Source organism: Saccopteryx leptura, chromosome 5, assembly GCF_036850995.1.
Source record: "Saccopteryx leptura isolate mSacLep1 chromosome 5, mSacLep1_pri_phased_curated, whole genome shotgun sequence".
Classification (NCBI taxonomy): Eukaryota; Metazoa; Chordata; class Mammalia; order Chiroptera; family Emballonuridae; genus Saccopteryx; species Saccopteryx leptura.
In genome coordinates, this window is record NC_089507.1 from 73,241,422 (window position 1) to 73,266,826 (window position 25,405).

The 25,405-nt window shown below is 33.4% G+C and overlaps 1 protein-coding gene across 3 annotated transcripts in view; it reads left to right on the plus strand.

Moving 5' to 3' along the window:
* Window positions 1-25,405, plus strand: part of CCSER1 (coiled-coil serine rich protein 1) — a 1,510,224-nt gene that overhangs the window by 882,460 nt on the left and 602,359 nt on the right. The window contains exon 10 of one of the 3 annotated variants that reach the window (XM_066385744.1): window positions 1,598-3,147. The exons of the other annotated variants lie outside the window; for them this stretch is intronic. Within the exon in view, the coding sequence (XP_066241841.1) occupies window positions 1,598-1,657 (60 nt within the window). The 3' untranslated portion in view covers window positions 1,658-3,147. Of the gene's footprint in view, window positions 1-1,597; window positions 3,148-25,405 lie in introns of those variants that run through there. 3 annotated transcript variants of the gene reach the window in all.

Below are 25,405 nucleotides of genomic sequence, written 5' to 3' on the forward strand. Positions count from 1 at the left end.
ATGAAAACAGACAATAAATTATAAATGATAGAGCTACACAGAGAATTTCACAGTGATAAGGTCTATGAAGAAAATAAGCAGAGAGTTGAAATTAAGAGATGAATCAGAGGAGGAGAAGACCTTGTGCAGAGAAAAGACTCATCAGGAAAGACCTTTTTGAGGATGTTACCCTTGAGCTGTAAGAAGGATGGGTCAACCGTTAACAAAACTGGAACCAGTGTCTTCACAGGGGAAATCACATTTTGAAGAATAATTACCTTCTAATACTGCTTGCTGTTTTAGGATTTCTTTACATTGGTTTGGTCTTTTATTCCTACTCACTGGTTCTATGCATACTAATTTGTATAGTGCCACATATAAATTTACAAAAATAAAGCCAAAAAAACCCACACCCACATTACATTGTGTTGTATTTAAAACTTTCTTTTAATGGCTCAGAAGGCTTAAATGACAAAATTCACATTCCTTAAACCATCATTGATAGCTGCTAAAATTATACCTTTCTCTATTTATGTAATTTTAGCTCCTTCTTTTTCTAAACTTAAACATTTTCTTCCACTTAAATTGCTCCAACATAAATTACTAAAGCTTGTCTCTGATGTTTAATGTTTTGATTTGCTTATTTTGTTGTTTTAAACCATCTTAACTGATAACATATTATCTGGAATGAAAAAAAAGCATTATTTTTAAAAAATATCTCAATTTGGTCCAAGCTCCAATCTCATATCCTTGATTTGACCACCCAAACTGGAAGCGATCCCTCATATCATAGAACTTCTTCAGCAGTTATCAATCCTATATAACCTACCACCTTGTAGTATTCAGTATTATATATTACCAGTTCTCAATGCATATTGATAAATATGTATAAATATGTGTATGTATGTTCAGGTATATCCTACATATTCATATATAACATATCATCTTGTAGTGTGGCTCATCTTTTCTCTATTTGTCTCTCTCCAACGAAATTCTACATTCCTTGGGGGCAGGTACCACATTCTTTACTTCTTCGGTTCTATATTTTTTTATCCATATTATCTGAACAATGAAGTTTTTTTTTAAGATGAAAGACTTAAATGTTTTAGTTTTCTGTCACTTAAAACTACAAGAAAATATACAAGTTCAAAAATAATAATTGCTGAAATTTAACAAAATTCTGTTGGAGCTTTGTGTTTAGGACCTTGTATTGTAACTGAATATGGTTTACAATATTAGGAGAGCCATGTTAGATGTACATATTACTAAATTAATTTTTCTGAAGTTTTTTCTTGATGATTACAAAGCAGAGAGTTGAGTAAAACTGTTATTTTTGATTCTACAGAACCATCAATCATCCCTCTTTCATGCTATGTTTAATAATAAAGCATATTTAATTGGAAGTTAGAAGCCTGTATGCATCCCTAATATAAATATTTTAGTAAATTTTTATAGCAATTTTGACTTAGAAAATCATAACTAGAACAGTTTTATGTTGGTATATGTTTTCTTTTTATTTGTGTTAAAGCATTTTATATGTTCATATTAAATTTCATTTCATTTTGTTTTACTAATTTTATGTCATTCATTTATTTATTTTTGTTTTCTTCTTTTCAAGGCCCTGTGGAATCCTACATGCACTGAAGGTTTAATTAAACCAGTACATATTTCAACCTAGGTTAAATCATTAATTGACCATAAGGAATGTATAGGTGACATATTAAATGTTGATAAATTTTTTATTATTCCATATGTTAACTACTTCTCAGAGTATGTAAGATAGAAATGTTTCTATTTCAAGTATTTCACACATTTTGCATTTGTACAAAATCACATAAAATGTTGATGGAAGTTTTAACTAACATATTTCTTTTTTACTCTTATTGTATTTGAAAAGAAATAGACTTTTATTTAAAAATTATCTCTATGTACAACTATTCTAGAATGTAATATTCCACTTGGCAGTACATATTTTTTGTTCAAGTTTCTCATTCATATATGTCCCTGTAGTTATAGCTTTCATTTAATTTCATCACATATTCTATGCACATTGGGTAAGTTTGAAAACAAGACTTCTAGTTTCTCTGGTCCTAGTGGGACAGGTTCACTGAAGAACTAAATTATCTCCATCTTTTCTTGCATTGAGATAAAAAGATGAGAGCAGTATGTCTTCAAATGGAATAAATAATGAACAGTCTTATTCTAACTACAGAAAGTCAAAACTATTTACTGTATATCGCTAAACAAGTGAAGAAAGATTTTTGGATCTGGACCTTATATTGAGGGAAGTTACTTGAATGTATCATAAATGAAATCGCATCTCGTGGACTCAACATCATGACCTGATTTTGGTTTGTTCCTGTTTATTGACTTTGTATAATAGTTCACTTTAATTATTAAATGTCTAGGAATTAACAAGGCACTCTTGAACATTCTGCTTAATTGCAAGGATAAGTGACAGAGCCTGGACTATGGCTTAGTGTTGTGGGCAGGGTATAGGGAAACAGAACAGAGCTAAGGAGAAGGAAGCTGTTTTCACTGAGTTCTCTATTTTGTAGAGAAGCAATAAAATATTCATGGTTAAGGGTTGTAGCATTCAGAAACATGTTATAAATTTCTTAAGTTATTTAAATTATTATGTAGCGTATAATGTGCATGATCAAGTATTGGGTTTAAACCACATTATTAACATTATAAATATATTTATTTACATAAAAAATGTATGTCTCCATGTTGACTTTGCTGCTTAAAGCACCCTTTTATGATTCAAATACAAAAACCTCTGTTTCTCTAACATTTTTAGAGTTAATTATATCCTCTTCTTATGTCTTTTTATTGTCTTTTATTTTAAATGTTATAATATAGATAATGTAAGAAACTCTGTCACCTACAATAAAGCACTCCACTGGTATAGATTTTTTTATCAACTTGAATGGTCAATATCATTTTGAAGAGGAAAGAATTCAATTAAAGATATTTTGACTAACATGTAAAAGAAAAAAAAAATTGTTTTAACATCTAGATTAAATCAATAAAGAAAGCAATGTAGGGAAAGCTGTCAATGCAGACTAAAAGATAATAATAATGAAGTAAAAGCCTCTAAAGGTACACAATTATGATTTCTCTCTAACACCAGTAAGACAGTTCAGTACTGCTTACTCTTACCCTTTTCTTTCTTTCTCTCTTTCTCTTTCTTTCTTTCTTTCTTTCTTTCTTTCTTTCTCTCTTTCTCTCTTTCTTTCTCTCTTTCCTTCCTTCCTTCCTTCCTTCCTTTCTTTTTTTATTTCTTTCTTTCTTCTTTTTAATTTTTTTATTTTCATAGGAACTTGCACTAAATATACAATATATCAGTGAACATGTAACTTACAGGTTAATTTTACTTTCATCTAGAAATATATTTAGATTTCTCACAGTGTTCATTATATTATGTCCATTTAACTATAAAATGTTTTGTATTTATTTGATTATATTAAAAGTGAAATAAAAATAAGGATGAACATGGAGGTGTTGTTATTGTTCTTTTAAAAATGTATAAGAACCATTTTAATTACTGTACTATATTCCAGGGTGTAATAAAACTAATGTTGATAATTATTCCCCAAAGAAGAAGAATGAGACAGCAAAGTTTATCTGACTGTTGGAAATGGTGTAGTATCATATTTATTGATGAAAGAAACCATTATGCTTTACCATTATGTCTGCATGTTTGTCTGAAATACACTGATAGTCAATAATTAAAATTAAGAGATAGATAAGCTTAATTATATTCATTTTCCATATAAGAAAAATAGAATTTGAAGAGGGTGAGTGACTTTCTTAAGTTCATATAAATTTTCTAGTAAGTGTCAGAGCGATAGATTTTGCTCATGTATTCTAGGTCAAAAGTTAGGAATTTGTTTTGTTTCCCTGATTTCAAAATGCTGGTGTATTGCATAAATGCAAAACTCAATACAAATGATGCATGTATTGTGTATGCAAATATGATACTTGAATATGTGTTATATATTATTAAAGACTGAATTTCTCTAAAATCTGCATTATAGCCCTGGCCGGTTGGCTCAGTGGTAGAGCGTCGGCCTGGCGTGCAGAAGTCCCGGGTTCAATTCCCGGCCAGGGCATACAGGAGAAGCGCCCATTTGCTTCTCCACCCCTCCCCCTCTCCTTCCTCTCTGTCTCTCTCTTCCCCCCGCAGCAAGGCTTCATTGGAGCAAAGATGGCCCGGGCGCTGGGGATGGCTCCTTGGCCTCTGCCCCAGGCGCTAGAGTGGCTCTGGTAGCAGCAAGCGACGCCCGGGAGGGGCAGAGCATTGCCCCCTGGTGGGCAGGGCATCACCCCCTGGTGGGCGTGCCGGGTAGATCCCGGTCGGGCACATGCGGGAGACTGTCTGACTGTCTCTCCCCGTTTCCAGCTTCAGAAAAAAAAAAAAAAAAAAAAATCTGCATTATAGACCAGAGATAATTTTGATGATGAAGATTTACTATATTGGTGTCTATCTAAGATGTATATAATATATGAGATAAGGAAATAATTTTATGATATTTAGAATTGTTTATTTAAATATAGAGACAAACTTAGAAACCATGGACACTCTTGCTAGATATTTTTAACAATTATTAATATATATATTGTATTTCTATTTTAATCCATTCTGAAAATGTAATTTTTAGTGCTCTGAAATATACATGTTAAATATTTTATTTACATATCATTTTTTAAATATAAGCAACTTATCCTTCTTGGTTCGACTTATGACATATGGTGGTTTTAAAAGACTTTTTTGGAACTGAAAACTGTTCATCACATCCTTAATTTATAAACATTTTGGTCAAATTACATACATACACGTGGACACACACACACACGTATGAAATGAAGAAACCCTCATTTTTAAGTTCTTTTTTTATAAAGGGACTTGATAAGGAGGAAGAACTTTATAAGGAAGAAAGGGAAAGAGCTTCCTCATTTCTGGGAAGAATAATGACAGATGAATCCTGACTGAATTCTGATGGATGAAAATCACTATTGCCATACTTCCCCTCTATAACTTATATTTTGTTTGTTTGTTTTTCTTTTGTTTTTAATTTAAGACTCAAGAAATTAAGGAAGTCTTCCTGCATCTTTTAAAGAAAACTATCCATTAGCTTAAACTTTGATGAACAATCTGGAAGACTTAAAAACTAACATGTTTTGAATATAATCAGCTAGAATGAAAAAATGGATTGCCTTGACTCAGGTTCTTTATAGAAGTTTCTTCTTCATATGGCTGGCAGGACTTCTGACCTTAAATAAAAGATTATTTTTCACTAAGAACAGCAGAGTGAACTTGAAAGAACAGTCAACTTCATTTATCAATAAATAAGCTAGGAGAGAAATTGGCAACAGAGTAAGCAGATGTTCCAACTCACACCTCCCAGAACCAAAGTGGATTACAACTTAAACTAAGAACAGTCACCTTGAAAAACCAACTTTGGACTAAACTAAGAAGAATCTAGAACCAAGGATCACCAAGGAAACCACAATGAGACAGGTAGGAAGGGCAGAAATGTGGAAAGGGCTGCCCAGAGGAACTCTCTCAGTGGGGTGGGTTACCCAGAGATTTGGAGTTCTCAGCCACAGCCACAAGAGCCACAGCCTAGAGCCCCAAAGACTAGAAGAGGTATACGGACAGTATTTAGCTGCAAAAAGAGCTGCATTACTGTTTTCGAGAAAGAAACAGACCTCTCAGAACCAGGCTCCATCTTAAAGACCATGTAGAAAACCTAGTTTGCAGCTAATTACCCAGGGCTCTGGCAGAATGAAGAGCTGAGAGGACTAGAGTTGTGAGAGGAGAGTGTAATCTCAAAGGCACAGGGAGAGACACTGTGGGGGATGGCCACCCTAACCCCTGTGCTGAGTCACTCCACAAATCTAAAGTGGCCATTTTTTCTGGAAGAAGCAAAGTCAGCAAGGGGAAGCAATTGCCTCACCCACCGGAGGCTCTCCTGCTCCAGTCAGAGCAAAGAGTCACTTAGAAGCAGGGGGTGCTTCAGGGACACAGGTTTTGTGTGCTGAGGTCTGAGAAGCACCCCACCCCATGATGCTGAGTACAAATGTGCAAACAGGCCTGGCTGCAGGGGTGGCTGCAGTGACCTGCATGCCCACACAATGGCAGTGGTGCCTGTGCCCAAGCACCGGAGGAGGGCGTGGTGATGGGCCGGTGAGCAGAGCACATCTCGGGAACACAGACTTCACATCCAGTAGCCAAGAGAGGATAAAAATCAGCCTAGGAGTGCAGCTGATATTTAAAACAGCACCTGGACCAGCAGAGGGCAGGTACAAATTCTTGATTGCCTGTAGCTCCAAGAAGGTTGCTAAGGGCCTGTCATAGGCAGTGACCCACACTGGTCTGTGCCAGGTTCAGACAAGAGAGGTCCAGGGCTAGCACATCCAGCAGCCAGATATGGAGAGCATCAGGTCAGGACCTAATAACCCTTTTTTGAGTGGTATCTTTAGGAAGAGCTTCTCACAACAGACCCAGCTAAGGCATAGAAAATGGCGACACAAATAGCAAAAAGAACAGTAGCCGCAGACAAGTAGTCCACAGCAGATTACAAACAACAGTTAATACCAACCCAAAGATGATCTAGAAACAACACAACTGGAAGCTGGAGGCAGACAACACCAACTCTACACTCAGCTAGCTATACAAACAGCACACCCAAAAGAGAAGTCTTTACACAGACAAAATGGCAAGACAGAGAAATGCAATCCACATGAATCAACAAGAGAAATCCCCAGAAAAATAACTGAATGAGATAGAAATAACCAAGATACTGAATACAAAGTTTAAAATAATGATTGTTAGGATGCTCAAGGATCTTAGAGCAACAATGGGTGGACATAATGAGCACCTAAATAGATAGCAAATGACAAAAAGGATATTGAAATCATAAAATGAAACAGACAGGAATGACAAATATATCAGAAATGAAGACTACACTAAAGGAATTAACAGCAGGCTGGATAAAGCAGAGGAACGAATCAGCAATTTAGAGAACAAGATAAATGGAAGCAGAGCAGCAAAAAGAAAAAAGAAACAATATCCGCATCATAGGGGTTCCTGAGGGAGATGAGAAAGAATAACTAATAGAGAACTGATTGAAGAAATCATAGGTATAAATTTCCCTAATTTGATGAAGGAAAAAAATCACACAAGTTCAAGAAACACAGAGAGTTCCATTACAGAGGAACCCAAAGAAGCCTATACAAAGACTCATCATAATTATACCAAAGGGAAGAGATGACGAAAGAATACTAAAAGCTGCAAGAGAAATGCAGTCAATTACCTACAGAGGAGCCCCCATAAGGATGACCTCTGACTTTTCAACAGAAACACTTGAGGCCAAAAGGGAATAGAAAGAAATATTCAAAGTAATGCAAAACAAGAGCCTACAACCAAGACTTCTATATTCAGTAAGGCTATTTTTTTAATTGAAGGAGAAATAAAAGGCTTCCCAGATAAAAAAAAAAAAAGCAACAAAAAAACAAACAAACAAAAAACAAGGAATTCATTAAAACCAAACCAATGCTGCAAAAAATCTTAAGGGGCCTGCTGTAAACAGAAAGGGGGGGGATCTAGAAAAAGAAGAATGCAAATTTAAAGAACAAAATGGCAGTAAACAACTACTTATAAAAAACAACCTTAAATGTAAATGGATTCAATGCTGCAATCAAGACATAAGTTAGCTGCGTGGATAAGAAAACAGGACCTGTACATATGGTATCTACAAGAGACCCATCTCAAAACAAAAGATACACATAGACTGAAAGTGAATGGATGGAAAAAAAAATATTTCATGCAAACGGAAATGAAAAAAAAAGCTGGAATAGCAATACTAATATCTGACAAAATAGACTTTAAAACAAAGACTATATAGTAAAGGATAAAGAAGTTACTACATAATAATAAAGGGTGCAATCCAACAGGAAGATATGACCATTATAAATGTCTATGTGCCAAATATAGGAGCACCTAAATACATAAAGCAAACTTTAATGGATATAAAGGGCGAGATGAACAGCAATACTATATAATATTAGGGGATTTTAATACCCCACTAACATCACTAGGTAGATCCTCAAGAAAAAAAAATTAACAAAGAAACAACAGCCTTAAAGGACACACTAGATCAACTAGATTTAATAGATATCTTGAGAACCTTTTACCCTAAAGCAGCAGAATATACATTCTTTTCAATTGCTCATGGTACATTCTCTAGGATAGACCACATGTTAAGACACAAAATGAGTCTTAATATATTTAAGAAGATTGAAATCATATAAAACATCTTCTCTTATCATTACAATGGCATAAAACTAGAAATCAACTACCATAGCAAAACTGAAATATATTCAAACACTTGGAGAGTAAATAGCATGTTATTAAATAATGAATGCGTTAACAATGAGATCAAAGAAGAAATCAAAATTTTCTTTGAAAGGAATGAAAATAAACATACAACATCTCAAAATTTATGGGATACAGCAAAAGCAGTCCTGAGAGAGAAGTTCATAGCATTACAGGCATACCTTAAGAAGAAAGAAAAGCTCAAATAAACAACTTAACCCTGCATCTAAAAGAACTAGAAAAAAAAACAGGAAGTAAAGCCCAGAGGAAATAGAAGGGAAGAAATAATAAAGATCAGAGCAAAGGTAAAAAGATAGATGAACCTTTATCCAGACTCACCTAGAAAAAAAGAGAGAGGGCTCAAATAAAATTAGAAATGAGAGTGAAGAAGTAACAACTGACACAGCAGAAATACAAAGGATTGTAAGAAAATACTATGAAGAATTGTATGCCAAAAAATTAGACAACCTAGATGAAATGACCAGATGCGTGGAAACATAAAATCTTTCAAAAATCAATCTGGAAGAATCAGAAAACCTAAACGACTGATTACAATAGATGAGATTAAAACAGTTATCAAAAATCTCCCAACAAACAAAACCCCTGGGCCAGATAGCTCAACAGGTTAATTCTACCAAATATTCAAAGAACAACTAACTCCTATACTTTTCAAGCTATTTCAAAAATTTCAAGAGGAGGGAAGACTTCCAAGCTCCTTTTATGAAGTGAACATAATTCTCATTCCAAAACCAGACAAAGACACTTAAAGAAAAAAAAAAAAACAACTGTAGGACAATATACCTCATGAATTTAGATTCTGAAATTCTCAACAAACTATTAGCAAACCGGATCCAGCAATACATGAAAAAAATCATTCATCATGATCAAGTGGGACTTATTTTGGGGAGGCAAGGCTGGTACAATATTTGCAAATCAATCAATGTAATTTATCACATAAACAAAAGGAAGGAGAATAATCACAAGACAATATTGACAGACACAGAAAAAGTATTTGATAAAATCTAGCATCCATTTATGATCAAAATTCTCAACAGAGTGGGCATACTGAGATCATACCTCAACATGATAAAAGCCATCTATGACAAACCCACAGCCAACATCTATCATATTCAATGGGCAAAAATTAAAATCAATCCCCTTAAGATCAGGAACAAGGCAGGGTTGCCCTCTTTCAGCACTCTTATTCAGCATAGTTCTGGAAGTCCTAGCCACAACAACCAGACAAGAAGAAGAATTAAAAGACATCCAAATTGAAGAAGAAGGAAAACTATCATTTGCTGATGACATAATACTGTACATAGAAAACTCAGTTAAAAACTACTGACCTGATAAATGAATTCAGCAAGGTGGCAAGATATAAAATAAATATGCAGAAAATAGTGCCATTTTTATACACCAACAATGAACTGTCTGAAAGAGAAATTAAGAAAACAGTCCCCTTCACTATTGCAACAACAACAACAAAAAAATAAAGTACCTATGAGTAAATTTAACCAAGGTGGTTAAAGACTTGTATTCGGAAAACTATAAAACATTGATAAAATAAATCAATGAAGTTACAAACAAGTGGAAGCATACATTGTGTTCTTGGATAGGAAGAATAAACATAATTAAAATGTCTATTACCCAAAGCAACCTATAAATTCAATGCAGTTTCTATTAAAACACCAATGGCATACTTCAAAGATATGAACAAATATTTCAAAAGTTATATGGAACCAAAAAAAACCCAAAAAACGAGTAGCCTCAGCAATCTTGAGGAAGAATAATAAACTGGGTGGTTTCACAGTTCCTAATATCAAGTTATACTACAAGGCCATCGTACTCAGAACAGCTTAGTACAGGCAGAAGAACAGGCATACAGATCAATAGAACGGTTCAGAGAACCCAGAAATAAACTCACACCTTAAGGACAATTGATATTTGACAAAGGAGGTAAGAGCATACAATGGAGTAAAGACAGTCTCTTTAACAAATGGTGTTGGGAAAATTGGACAGTTACTTGCAAAAAAAATAAACTAAACCAGCAACTTACACCATTCACAAAAATGAACTCAAAATGGATAAAAGACTTAAATGTAAGTTGTAAAACCATAAGCATTTTAGAAGAAAACATAGACAGTAAGCTCTTTGAAATCTTTTGCAGCAATACATTTGCTTATTTATCTCCATGGGCAAGTGAAATAAAAGACAGGATGAACAAATGGGACTATATGAAACAAAAAAGCTTTTGCACAGCTAAAGACAATATGAACAAAATAAAAAGACAAACCACACAATGGAAGAACATATTCGACAATACCTCTGATAAGCATTGAATAATCAAAATTTATAAAGAACTTGTAAAACAACACCAGGAAGACAAACAATCAGCCAAAAAATGTGTAAGAGAAATGAATAGACACTTCTGCAAAGAGTGCATACAGATGGCCAACAGGCAGATGAAAAAATATTCAACATCACTAATCATTAGGGAAATGCAAATTAAAACCACAATGAGATACCACCTCACACCAGTCAGAATGGCGCTCATTAACAAAACTACACAGAATAAGTGCTGGTGAGGATGTGGAGAAAAGGGAACCCACCTGCACTGCTGGGGGGGAATGCAGACTGGTGCAGGCACTGTGGAAAGCAGTATGGAGATTCCTCAAAAAATGGAACTGCTTTTTGACCCAGCTATCCTACTTTTGGAATATATCCTATGAATACCAAATCACTGATTCAAAGGAAGAAATGGACCCCATGTTTATGGCAGCATTGTTCACAATAGCGAAGATCTGGAAACAGTCCAAGTGTTCATCAGTGGACAAGTGGATTAAAAAGCAGTGGTACATATACACAATGGAATACTATGCAGCCATGAAAGAGAAGGAAATCTTACCTTTTGCAACAACATGGATGGACCTGGAGACTAGTGTGCTAAGTGAAATAAGCCAGGCAGAGAAAGAAAAATACCATATGACCTCACCCATTTGAGTAATATAATGAACAGTGTGAACTGAGAAGTAGAATAGAGGCAGAGGCAGGATCAAGGGGAGCAGAGAGAAAGCAGTCAGAGGCAAAGGTCATGAAAGGATGAAATCAGAGAAAGGAAAGAGATTAGTGAAATTATATATACATAACAGCATTATAGAGAGCAGGACAGTAAATCTTGGAGGGAAGGCGTTGGTAGGAAGGATAGAGGGGGGTTTCAATGGGAACACTGGGGGGGATATATTCAGTGGTACACTTGAATCTATGTAAGCACAGTAAAGTAAAATCAATAAAAATTAAAGGTAAATATATAAATAAATAAACTACACAAATTTTTATTTTCTTTATATTATGGTGTGGATATGTTTTAAGAACTTACAGTGTCAATGTAGATTTTTAGTTTCATTTATACTATTATAGTTTTTATATAATAGTATATTATATAAAACTCTGCTTTATGTTTATATTTTAGGATATCTTTATCATCTGACTACCATTTGGGAGTAGCCACATGAATTTTAATAGGTTTCTGATAATCAGTGACCAGTCTTTTGAAAACTACCTTACGCACTTTAATAATGCAAATACAATCTAAGTAAAATTTTATATGCATAAACACATACTATGTATTATTGTTTTTCTAATGCTTTATCAGAATGTAATCTTCAGAAAACAAAACAAAAACCCATGCTTTGGGCATTAATTTGTTTTAAAACATAAAAAGCATCTAATAGCAAAATGTCATGTATTGATACATTGGGAATTTATTGTTAGTCTTTAATGAAAAAAATAATATTCAACATGTGGTGAGCTAACACAAAGGATCTACTTGTCAAATCATTGATTCACACAAAACATGGATTTTATTCTAATACTAAATTTCACTATGTTTTCAAAATTCTGGCAATCTTGCTCAGATGAAAGAGGAACAGGTCTGCAGTATTGAAGGCTGCCTTGCTAGCTCTTTTATCCTCCATGAACATCCGCTGTCTGATTCAGAGCAATGAATGAGATCTCCAAGTGAGTTTTGTGGGGTGTCAGTAGGAGAAATGTTTCATGCATGAAACACTAGGTGTGACATTTTTCAAAGAGCCATGCTTGTAAATCCACAGATTCTATATATTTACTCAAATCAGTCCTTAACCGGGGACTTGATGTTAAAATTTCCATAGATGAGTACCCTTCTTCAAGCAAATATTAGTTTATTTTCCTTTAGATCCAGTTTTCATGTTGATACGATTAGAAGAGTTTTACCTTCCTTCTTTTCTTTGCCCTGTAGAAGTCAGTAATTGCTCCCTACCTGCTCCATTTCCACTGTTCATAAAATAGTAACCCTAATGTCTAGTTTTCATTTTTCTTTAATTGTACATGTAATGATGCTGTATCAGAAGAGGCTTATCTGACCCCAGATTGCAGTTATTTCTTACCTTCTGTGTTTTGAATCTTTTCAAACACAATTTGAGGCCACAGATAGAATATTGCTTTTTTTTTAGAGATTCCTTATGTTTCTTTAAAAACAATTTTTTCACTGAAGGCAAGCTTTTGGGAATTGCCATTTTTTGAAGTTCAAGAATGTTATAAGTCAATTGGGAAAGATTTTCTGGAAGTGTACTGTAATATTCTACACAAGAGAAAAGCCAGATATTTAAATGTTATCTTTTTTTAAAAAAAAGGAACTTGATATTTAAAACTATGTAATATTTAAAATTAAATATATTTGTTTTGTTTCTGGTTACTACTTATACAAAATTACTTCTACTGCAGCAGTAATCTATTTGGCTAATTGGAATAGAATATATTCTTTATGTTCTTATCTTTTAATTATACTATTTAAATTATTGTATATTTTCTTGAATATAAAGTGTCTGGCCTTAAGATATTTTGGATGTAGGTTTATTTATGTAAAATCTGTATTTTTTATATATTTTTTTTTCCTGGGTATGTGTCAGATGTACAATAGAAAAATTTCATAGAACACATACAAGAAAAACTGAATCAGTATTTGTAGGCTGATTTACGTGTTCTTCTGTTGTTTCACAGACTGTTTTTCTACCCTCGGGTCTCAATGCCTTTCCTCACATCAGTCCTCTAACTTACAGAATTATTTCTTCTCTCTTAGCTTGTTCATATCAAGAAGAAACCAAGTTTTATATTCTCCACCCCACCCCTAATATATTTTTTTATTTCTTCAGGCAAAAAGAAAGAGAGATTGCACAATGGGTCTTAAATTTTCACCCAGAAGTGGCACATAACACTTCTACTCCCATTTCATTGGTCAAATAAAGTATTGAATGGTCACAGCTAACGCCAAGTGATCAGGGAGGAACCAACCAACCATATTCCCAGAAATGGGAGAACCAGGGAAAATGACACCAATAGCTACAATTGTTTCCTTTTTTGTCTCTAAATTTATCTGCTTTTAACTAAAATGTGAAATATCATTATTTGGTAAATATACTGAATAAAAGTCTTTAATCCCATCTCAGTTTTTTAGAAAAAAACAAATTAAAAATTTCTTTTATAGTAGAAGCAAAATGTATTGGTCTCTTGCTTCATGCCAGATACTGTCCCTAGAGTTATAGAGGTATGATCTAATTTAGTCCTTACATATTAAATGGGCAGATTGCTCAAAGTTAAACAGCTGGTATATAGCAGAGCCAGGATTTATATTCTTAAATTATCTTTTATTTTTTAAAATTATTAATTATAGTTGATGAGCAATATTATATTAGTTTCAGATGTCCAATATAATGATTAGACATTTAAAACTTATGAAGTGATCATTTCTATCAGTCTAGTACACTTCTGACATTCATAATTATTGATTATCAGATGAGAGAGGGGTTAGGGTATTTGTGAAAAAGGTGAAGGAACTAAGAACTGCAAACTGCTGGTTATAAAAACAGCCCTGTGAATGGAAAGGTCAGCACAGGTGATACATGTAGTTAACAGTAGTGAAGTAACTATGCATGTGTCAGATATGTACCAGACTTATCAGGGCGACCACACAATGACTGCACCAATTTGTAACCCCGCACACAGTGCATGAGGGTTTTCTTTCTCTACATTCTTGACGACACTTATTGCTTGTTGATTTATTAATGATAGCCATGCTTACAGGTATAAAGTGATATCTCATTGTGGTTTTAATTTGCATATCTCTGATAATTAGTGATACTGAATATCTTTTTATATATGTTTATTGGCTATATATTTGTCCTCCTAGGAGAAATGTCTATTCAAAAATGTCTATTTGCCTATTTCTTAATCAGATTTTTGTTAATTTGTTTTGGGAATTAATCCTTGTCAAATGCATCACTGATGAATACTTTCTCCCATTCAATAGGGTCTCACTCTCTTTTTTGTTGTGTGTGATGGATTCCTTTACTGTGCACTTATTCATTTGATGTAGTCTTATTTATTTTTTATTTTTTTCTTTGCCTATCCAAAAAAATAGTGCTAAGAGTGATATCAAAAGTATATTGCCTATATTTTTTTCAAGGAGTTTATGTGTTTGATCCATTTTAAGTGTATTCACATATATGGTATAAGAAAGTGATCGTGGCCCTGGCCGGTTGGCTCAGCGGTAGAGCGTTGGCCTAGCGTGCGGAGGACCCGGGTTCAATTCCCGGCCAAGGCACACAGGAGAAGCGCCCATTTGCTTCTCCACCCCTCCGCCGCACTTTCCTCTCTGTCTCTCTCTTCCCCTCCCGCAGCCAAGGCTCCATTGGAGCAAAGATGGTCTGGGCGCTGGGGATGGCTCTGTGGCCTCTGCCTCAGGCGCTAGAGTGGCTCTGGTCGCAACATGGCGACGCCCAGGATGGGCAGAGCATTGCCCCCTGGTGGCAGAGCGTAGCCCCATGGTGGGTGTGCCGGGTGGATCCGGTTGGGCACATGCGGGAGTCTGTCTGACTGTCTCTCCCTGTTTCCAGCTTCAGAAAAATGAAAAAAAAATGAAAAAAAAAAAAAAAGAAAAGAAAGTGTTCGTGTGTGGAGGCATTTTTTTTAATGTATGATATATGTCCAGTTTTTAAAATTCCATTTATTGAATAGACTATCTTTACCCTGTTGTATGTATATATTTTTACCTTCTTTGTCATATATTAAATAGCCATGTTATGGATTTATTTCTGGGCTCTCTATTCTGTCCCATTAAATTGTGTATTTTTTATGACAGTACCTTGCTGTTTTGATTACTATAGTGTAATATAGTTTGATATTGGATAGTGTACCTCCAACTTTGTTCTTCTTTCTCAAGATTGCTTTTCTATTTGAGGTCTTGTGGTTCCATATAAATTTTAAAATTATTTGTTTTAGTTCTGTGAAAAATGCCGTTGATCTTTTGATGGGAATTGCATTGAATCTGTCAATTGTTTTGGGCAGTATAGACATTTTAACAATGTAAATTCTTCCGATGCTTTAGCATGGCATATGCTTCCACTTATTTGTGTCTTCTTTAATTTCTTTCTTCAATGTCTTACAATTTACTGAGCACAGGTGTTTTTACCCCTTTGATTTTTTGATGCAATTTTAAATAGGATGTTTCTAAATATTAAAGTCTTTCTTAATAGTTTAATATTGGTATACAAAAATCCAACTGATTTCTGAAAATCAATTTTCCACCCTGCTGCTTACTGAATTTATTAATCAGTTCCAGGAGTCTTTTTAGTATAATATTTAGGATACTCTGTAATTAGTGTAATATTACCTGCAAATAATACTTTTACTTTTTTTCTTTTTTTGGATGCCTTTATTTCCTTTTCTTGTCTGATTTCTGTGTCTAGGACTTCCAATGCTATGTTGAATAAAAGTGGTAAACGTATACATCCTTGTCTTTTCTCCCCACTTAAAGAAAAAACTTTCAGTTTTTTACAATTGAGTATAAAGTTAGCTGTATGTTTGTCATTCATAGTCTTTATTATATTTAGGTATATTTCATGTCTCCCATAAATTATATTTCATGTCACTCTACTGAGAGGCTTTTTTTTATTAATGAATTTTGCATTTTGTCAAGTGCCTTTTCTGCATCTGTTGATATGATCATATTATTTTTGTTCTTCATTCTATGTGGTATATTATGTTCATTGTTTTACGGAGCTGAACCAAACTTGTTCCTCAGAGATATTGGCCTGTAATTTTCTTTTTGTAATGTTTTTGTTTGATTTTGGTATTAGGGTTATGCTGCCCTCATAAAATTAACCTGAGAACCTTCTTTTATCTTTAATTTTCTAGATTAGTTTGAAAAGGGTAGGTGTTAATTCCTCTCTAAATCTAATTCCCCTTGAAGCCATTTGGACCAGAATTGTTTATTGGGAGTTTTTTTATTACTGATTTGATTGTGTTTGTAGTTATTTGTCTGTTCAGATTTTCTGTTTCTTCTTGATTTGGTTTTGGAAAATTGCATGTTTGTAGGAATATATCCATTTCTTCCAGGTTGTCCAATTTTTGGGCAAGTAATTGTTCACAGTATTTTCTTATTGCCCTTTGTATTTCTGTGATGTCCTTTGTCATTGGCTTCATTGGTCCCTTGTATTGTTTTTCTCTGAGTCTATTTTGTTTTATTTCTATTCTGATCTTTATTATTTTCTTCCTGTATCTAGGGCTTGGCTTGTTCTTCTTTTTCTAAATCCTTTATGTGTAAGGTTATATTGTTTATTTGAGTTTTTTCTTGTTTCTTGATGTAGGCCTGTATTGCTATGAGTTTCCCTTTTAGAACTGCACTTGCTGTGTACCATAGACTTAGGGTCATTGTGTTTTCATTTTCATTCGTCTCAGTTATCTTCAGTTTCCTTCCTTGATTTTGTTCATCTGTTTATTCTATAGTAGCATGTGATTTAACATTCAGATGTTTCTCAGTTTTCTTCTTGTGATATTTTTATTTCAAACACTGTGATCAGAGAAGATACTTAATATAATTTCAAACTGAAATATATTCAGACTATTTTATGGCTTAATATGTGGTTTATCCTGGAAAATGTTTAATGTGCACTTGAAAGGAATCTGTATTGAGTCATTGGATAAAATGTTCTAAAAATATCAATTAATTTCATATTGTCTAATGTGTCATTTAAGGCTGGTATCTCCTTGTTTATTTTCTGTCTTGATGATCTCTTCTTGATGCAAGTGGTGTGTTAATGTATCCTACTCTTATTGTCTTACCAGCGATTTCTTCCTTTATGTCTGTCACTCAGCTTTATTTATTCAAGCACTCCTACATTGGTTGTGTAAATGTTTGCAATAGTTACATCCTCTTACCAGAAAGATCATTTTAACATTTTGAAATGCCCTTATTTGTTGCTTGTTCTAATTTTTGTTTTTAAGTCTGTTTTGTCAATGTAAGTATTGTTACCCAAGCTTTTCTGTTTGTTTTGTTTTCATTTGCATTAAATATCTTTCTTCAATCCCTTTACTTCTAATCTCTGTGTGTGTTTTGATTTGAACTGGGTCTCTTGTAGGCAGCATATTTACAGGTTTTATTTTGTAAATCAATTCAGCCACCTTATGTCTTTTGTTTGTTGCATTTTCTCTGGTTACATTTAAGGTAATTGTTGATAGGAATATCATCATTGGCATTTTATTGTTTTCTATTGTTTCTGTAGTTATTTTTTAAAATTAAATTATTTTCTCCTCTTGTATGTAGATAACTTTCTACAGTTTTTTGTGGTTGTTGCTTGTTTGTATTCCTTACTCTTCATTTCTTATATATCTCCTATAGATTTTTGGTTTGTAGTTACCATATACTTTGCAACACTGAGCTATGTTTAAAGTAGTCTATTTAATTGATGGATGCTTAAGTTTGAACACATTCTATAATAACTATAATTTACTGTACCATTCAACTTTTATGTTTTTACCTCTTTGTATGTGTGTATTTCTTAATTTATTATTGTAATTACACATGATCTTCCTACTTTTGTCTTTTAACCTTTGTATCAACTTTATGTTTGATTGATTTACTGCTCTTACTAAGAATTTTCTTTTCTACATTTTCTTATTCATAGTGTTTATCTCTTGTTAAAAAGTTGCTTACTATTTTTTGTATACTAGTTTATTGATGATGGACTCCTTCAGCTTTTTCTTGTCTAGTAAACTATTAATCTCATCTTCAAATCTAAATATTTGTCTTGATCTAATCCCTTCTGGCCTGCTAAGTTTCTGTTGAGAAATGTTGACAGTCTTATGTGAGTTTCTTTGTAGGTAGCTAGCTGCTTTTCTCTTGCTGCTATTCAGATTCTTTGTCTTTAACCATTTTAATTATGATGTGCATTGGTATGGTCCTATTGGTTTCATCTTGTTTGAGACTCTCTGTGTTTCTTAGACTTGTATGTCTATTGCCTTTGCCAGGTTAGGGTAGTTTTCTGTTATTATTTCTTCAAATATGTTTTCAACTTCTTGCTGTCTCTCTTCTCCTTTTGGTACCCCTGTGACTCAAATGTTTGTATTCTTGTTGTTCCATAGGACAATAAACTCCCCTCATATTTTTTTTAGACTTGTTTTTTTCTTTTTGTTGTTCTAATCGAGTGTTTTGTACTACCTTGTCTTCCAGATCATGGAATTGACCTTCTGTTTTATCTAATTGCTATCAATTCTCTCTAATGTATTCTTTGTTATTATATTCTTAATTTCTGACTGGTTCTTTTTTATGTTTTCTCTTAGTCGAGGTTCTTACTGAGTACCTCTATTCTTCCCCTAAGTTTATTAAGTATCCTTATAACCAATATATTGATCTCTATCTGGTAGATTACTTATCTCTATTTTTTAGGGTGTGTGTGTGTGTGTGTGTGTGTGTGAAAGTTTTACTCTCTTCTTTAATTTAGGATATGTTTCTTTGCTGCCTCATTTTAGCTGACTTCCTTTTTTTCTCAGTGAATTCATTAGATTTTCAAGTATTTGTATTAAAAAATATATACTGCCTAAAATCAACAAACTCTACTGATTGACCTGGAGTCTGTTGCTGTTACTACACAGTCCTTTTCAAGTTTGTTTTGACTATTTTAAACAAAATAATCACACCCATATATAAAATAGAGAGATTTTTTTCCTGGTCTACTTGATGATTTTTTTTTTCTAATTATCACTACTGTACTTGTCAGAATAATTCAGGGTAACATTTTTTTTTCTTACAGCATTTTTTGTCATCTACTTTGTTACAAGCATATTTTTTCTTCTGTAAGAATCTCAGGAGCTTTTAGTTGACAAAGATACTTTAAATGTGTGAACAAAATTACTTTCTTGTTCCCAAACAATATTCTATGCTTGATCCAGCAAGAGATAATTTGCATCAACAAATAAGTTCCATGTTCTTTCTCATCTCTCTAATTTAATGTTAAAGCTTTCTCATATTATCACTTAAATTATATATTATCTTTTCAACATTGATATATAAAAATATAAACAAAAAATATAAATCCTAAACAAAAAAATATAAATCCTCAATTCCCACAAAAATCAAATTGTTTTTATTAAATGAGAATATTGTTTATTAATATTTTAGTTTTTAAGCAAATCAAGTTGTAGCTTTTTGCTTGCTTTTTTTACACTGTTGAATGAAGTGTGAAATTCTTGGCCCTGGCCCATTTGCTCAGTTGTAGAGCATTGGCCTGTAGAGGTCCCAGTTTGATTCCCATTCAAGGAGCACTGGAGAAGTGCCCATCTGCTTTTTCATTCTTTCCCCTTTCCCCTTGCTTCTCTCTCTCTCTCTTTCTCTCTCTCTCTTCCCCTCCTGCAGTCATGGCTCAATTGGAGATAGTTGGCCCCAGTCACTGAAGATGGCACCATGGCCTCTGCTTCAGACACTAAGAAGGGCTCAGTTGCTGAGCAACAGAGCAAACACCTCAGATAGGCACAGCATTGGGCTTTCCAGGTGGATTCCTTGTTGGGGTGCATGTGGAAGTCTATCTCTGCTTCCCTTCCTCTCACTGAATAAAATAATTTATAAAAAGAAACCCTTGCTATTATTATTTACTTTCAATCTTTAATTAACTTACTAGTTCTTACTATATTAATTAATTCAAACTATTTTCATTGTAAGTAAAATAAATATTTAGCTCAACATTAAATGGGGGCTGCCAGTTGGTAGGGGATTGGTAAAAAGTGATAATATTATACTGTTTTTAGGAAGATAACAATTTTTAAAAATAATTATCAGATGCACTTACAAGAAATAGCCTAACTTAAGTTTTGCCTATGGTCATTAATTAAGATTGATTTAGTTTTTCTTACATGGCTTAAATAATTTTGTCTGCTAAGGGAATTCTTGATCAGATCTCTATTTTGAATTTAATTTTAATAGGAAAGATAGAGTAGGTAAAATATTCAGAATATTAAATTGAATATAAGTTTTATATGTCAACCCAATTTTAGTAGGAAATTATGATTAACATGCATGTACATTATTTTTGTTCAATTACTTAGGCAATGCTTAGTACATACAATGTATCAGTCCCTTGACATAATAAAATCATGTAATATCAGGTACCAACCAACCACAGATGATTAGAAACTACCAGACTTTATGGATATAATCAAAATGCTTTTGAATAGTATTATAATTATCATTATAAAATTGTCTGATGTGAAATGTGTTAATTTCAGAAACATGATGTATTTTAGTATAATTTGAGAACCTCTATGACCTTATAGATTTTTAAGATTTTTTTATAGGTTTCAATAGAGAAGGAGAGGAGATGCTAACATATCAAGTACTTCTGAGTTTCAGACATAGGCAGACTTGGTGCTTTTCTACATATTCTGATTACTTTTCTGTTTTCTATTATTAATATCTGTTTGAAACAGACATATTTGATGTCTGCTACATAGGAATTCAGTTTATTCCTTTTAGTTCCATCAAATATTTAAGAATGACTTAAACTTTAATAAGTTTAAAGCAATCATAAAATATCACTGGATGACAAATATATATATTTATTTATATTTATATATAATATATATTATTTTTATATATATATATAAATGTTTAACTTGAAAGAACATCATGTTCTCAAACTAGTAAATTATTGTAACTGCTAAAATTTTGACACAATATGATAACAGGAAAAGGCAGAGTATTATCTCAATCATTGTAGCTACAGGGGGTTGGGGGCAGCACTATTATACCAATAATGTACTCAATTGATAATGAGATTTCTATCAGTAGTTATGTTTTGTTTTCATGTGATGTATTCAAGAAAATAAATCATTCCATTCAGTAAAGTAAACGCTATATCATTCATACATTTTTTTCATTTGACAAAATATCTATTGAATATCTGTTATATGCCAGGACTTGTGTAGATGCTGGGTGTAGACAGTAAATAAAACAATTATCATTCCTACTTTATGGTTTTTTCATCTCATTTGGTATCTATAACAATTGTAATAGATTGTGATTATTCATACTCTACAGATGAAAACATGGAGGTTTAGAGAGAATAAATAACTGGCCTGATGCCACTATAAGTAGTGTCTTCCATGTTAATCTGACAACAGAGACTGAGCCCATTAAATCACACCACATATCACCACTAGGTGTAGTGTTAGGAGAGATGATCTCTATCTAAAAGATGCAAAAAGGTAGTGATGTGGGTTTTTTGTTTGTTTGTTTGTTTGTTTTAGCAGACAAGGATAGAGATACATGGAAAGACCACACTTATTTAACATCAACTCTTTGACCCAGCCTATTTGCTAGGATTCTAATTAAAACTATATTTTAATTAAAAAAAAAGAAAGTAAAGTGAAGTAGACAAAAATAATCTTGAAGACATTTTATTGGTGTATTATATTTGGGTTAAAATCTTTTAGGGAATGACTGAGTTTGAATTTCATTTTGTTGTGTTCTCTTTACATTTCTGAACTGTCACTCTGACATCTTATAAATTTAATTCTTTTTTTCTTGGAGACTAACTGAACTTGACAGAGACTGAAATGCATTTTTATTACCAAATACTGTACATCTGCTGGTGATGACCTGAATGAACTCACAAAACTGAATTATGCTGCATTCTAATATCATCATCTACTAATGAAATATAGAAATTTTTTAAAAAAGGAAACCATTGAATTATCACAGCGCTAGCCAGTTGATTCAGAAAGGCAGGCTGGAACTCATTTCTGTTTTCTATAGAGGCTTTTGTAGAACTAGAGAGCCAGGAGACATGTTTATAGCCCTATAACAAGCATATACAGTAATTAAAAGCATCAAGGTTGTCGCCTGCATAGTCAGATTATCTTGAGTATGGAAATAACCACTTTTAGCTGAAGCCAAGGTACTCTTGAAAGAAATATGATTGCATTATGACATCTCTATTTGTTTTTTCTACATGTAATTGAAACATAGTGGCATACTACTGTGGTACTTTCTTCTGCCTTGTTCTCTTAGGGAACCATATGTTACATTTCTAATTTTTACAGAATGTGTAGCCTTGTTAAATACAAACAAGTGTGAGATCTCTTATTATCACTGACTTTTTTTCAGTCATGATTTATTGGGTATCTCCTATGCATCTGAGATAAGATGTTTTATAAGCAGAGTTAGAGAGAATATAAAACTAGAAATTTCACTCAGGATTGGTGGAGATTAACAGCACAAATTTATAAATGTCATTTTACTATTAAGTCCCTGGATATAATTTCTGAGAACACTGACATCATGAATCCTACTGACTCACTACCTCATTTCAAAGTTTTAATAAACTAATATCTCATTTTCTCAATGCTTCTGGATTTGTTTACTTTAGTTACTTAGCAAAGTGTAGAATAAAATGACAGTGTGCCCTTAACACAGAGCTTTTGGTCTTGCACTCTTATCTGAAAAGAGGTAATAACACTTAATTTTGAAAAAGAATTACTTAGTAAATTAATAGCTTGTCAAGGAACTGCATGGAGAAATCTTTGGGCCAAAAAGGGAAGAAAGTGCTCTGTAGGGCATAACCTTTTTAGCTAAGAATATTTTTAAATATATTTTTTAATTAATCTTCCTTTTATAAAATGTCTCATGAGACAGGAGAGTAATGAAAGTGTGGATATTCTTCTATGTAATTTTTCATAAACTCTTAACAACATTCTGTAGAAAGTTTATAAACTTTGTCAGAAGTCCCATTCAGTGAAAAAAGCAAGAAATATATTTGTAATTAATAAAAGATATTATTTAAAAACACATTTTATTAACTCATGACATGCCTGCAATGAGAAATATAATGTGATATTTGGTTTCCTATATAGACACATTTAAAGATTTTCATTGAGAATGTATAATTGTAATCTATTTTTAATGATTCTAAATTGTTTATTATGGTTTACATTATTCCAAGTAGAAAATTAGATTTTTCAAAGACGAAGATATGAGTTCATTATTACACATGAGCTCTAATGGTTAGGCTAACTTTTCCAGTCACAGTAGGATAACTCTCTAAGTAGGGATTCTTTGAATGTTAATTTTACATACTTTATTTTATTCTCACTTTATATTAATGAATAGGGATTAAAGACTTCTGTCCATTTTTGGAAGAATATTAAAAGGAAATAAGACAAATCATATTGCAGTAAAATTCACTAAAAAGGGTGCCTTTCCTGAGGCATAGACCAATCACAGATAATTAAAGGCATTTCTTTTATATTGATTCAGTATAAAAATATTTATTAAAATGTGACAAAGCAAATGTATGTAAAGAAAATCTTAAAGTCAAACTATAAGAGAGGAGGGCTGAAAATAATAAGTAAACCATGTTAATTATTTTTTAATACCTCATTTCCCCAACCTTCCAAGGAATACTGGGTAACATCTAGAGACATTTTTGGTTGTCATAATTGAGGCATGCAACTGGTATCTAATGTATAGATGCCAAGGATGCTATTGAATATCCCAGAATGCACAAGATAGCTCCTCACAGCTCACATGTCACTACAGCCAAGGCTGAAAAACTCTGCTCTCAATGGTAGTTGTATACTAAATACTTGTTGGTAACTAAGATTTTTGTAGCACTTTTCAGGAAAATGATGAAGTTACTTGTTTATTAATTTAGTGTTAGTTTTACTTTTTGCCTGGGGAAGCACATAAAGTCAGACTCCTAGACTCTTCATTGCTCTAGTCCCCTTCTTACAACCAGCTCAGACCTGAGTCTCTTTTAGCTCAGGCTAGCCTATCTTATTCTCTAGTTACCTCTAAACTGTTCCTTTTTCAGCGCATCACTTTCCCATGACAATATTTGGGTCAAGGTATATAGACTTTATCTATATTTATTTTATATTTTATATTATTTATATTTATATATATTAATTATTGCTTGTTTTTACATGTTCTTATGTTCACCCCCATTAGGCTCCAGGTGATCATATATTTACTGTGACCTAAAAATATCCTTGAGGCCTCACAGACAGAAATCTAATATGACCCCAAGTCTTAAAATTTTATTTTAAACCTCTAAATTTAAAGACCAGAGAAATAATTTACTTAAAGTATTTTTGTTTTAATGTTTTCTTTCTTATATCTTTCTCCTAATACATTGTCATTTATATGATTTTTCGATACAAAGGCTTGTCGTGTGTAATTTCAGCTAAATTGCATATTGGCACCCATATGTGTTATATTCATATACAATTTTTTTTTTTTTTTTTGTATTTTTCTGAAGCTGGAAACGGGGAGGCAGTCAGACAGACGCCCGCATGCGCCCAACCGGGATCCACCCGGCATGCCCACCAGGGGGCGATGCTCTGCCCATCCGGGGCGTCACTCTGTTTCTACCAGAGCTACTCTAGCGCCTGAGGCAGAGGCCATGGAGCCATCCCCAGCGCCCGGGGCCATCTTTGCTCCAATAGAGCCTTGGCTGCGGGAGGGGAAGAGAGAGACAGAGAGGAAGGAGAGGGGGAGGGGTGGAGAAGCAGATGGGCGCTTCTCCTGTGTGCCCTGGCCTGGAATCGAACCCGGGACTTCGGCATGCCAGGCCGACGCTCTACCACTGAGCAAACTGACCAGGGCCTTCATACACAATTTTTATTCTCTAGTTAACTTTTTTGTTATAGTTTACCCTTGACCAACACTTGAATTAT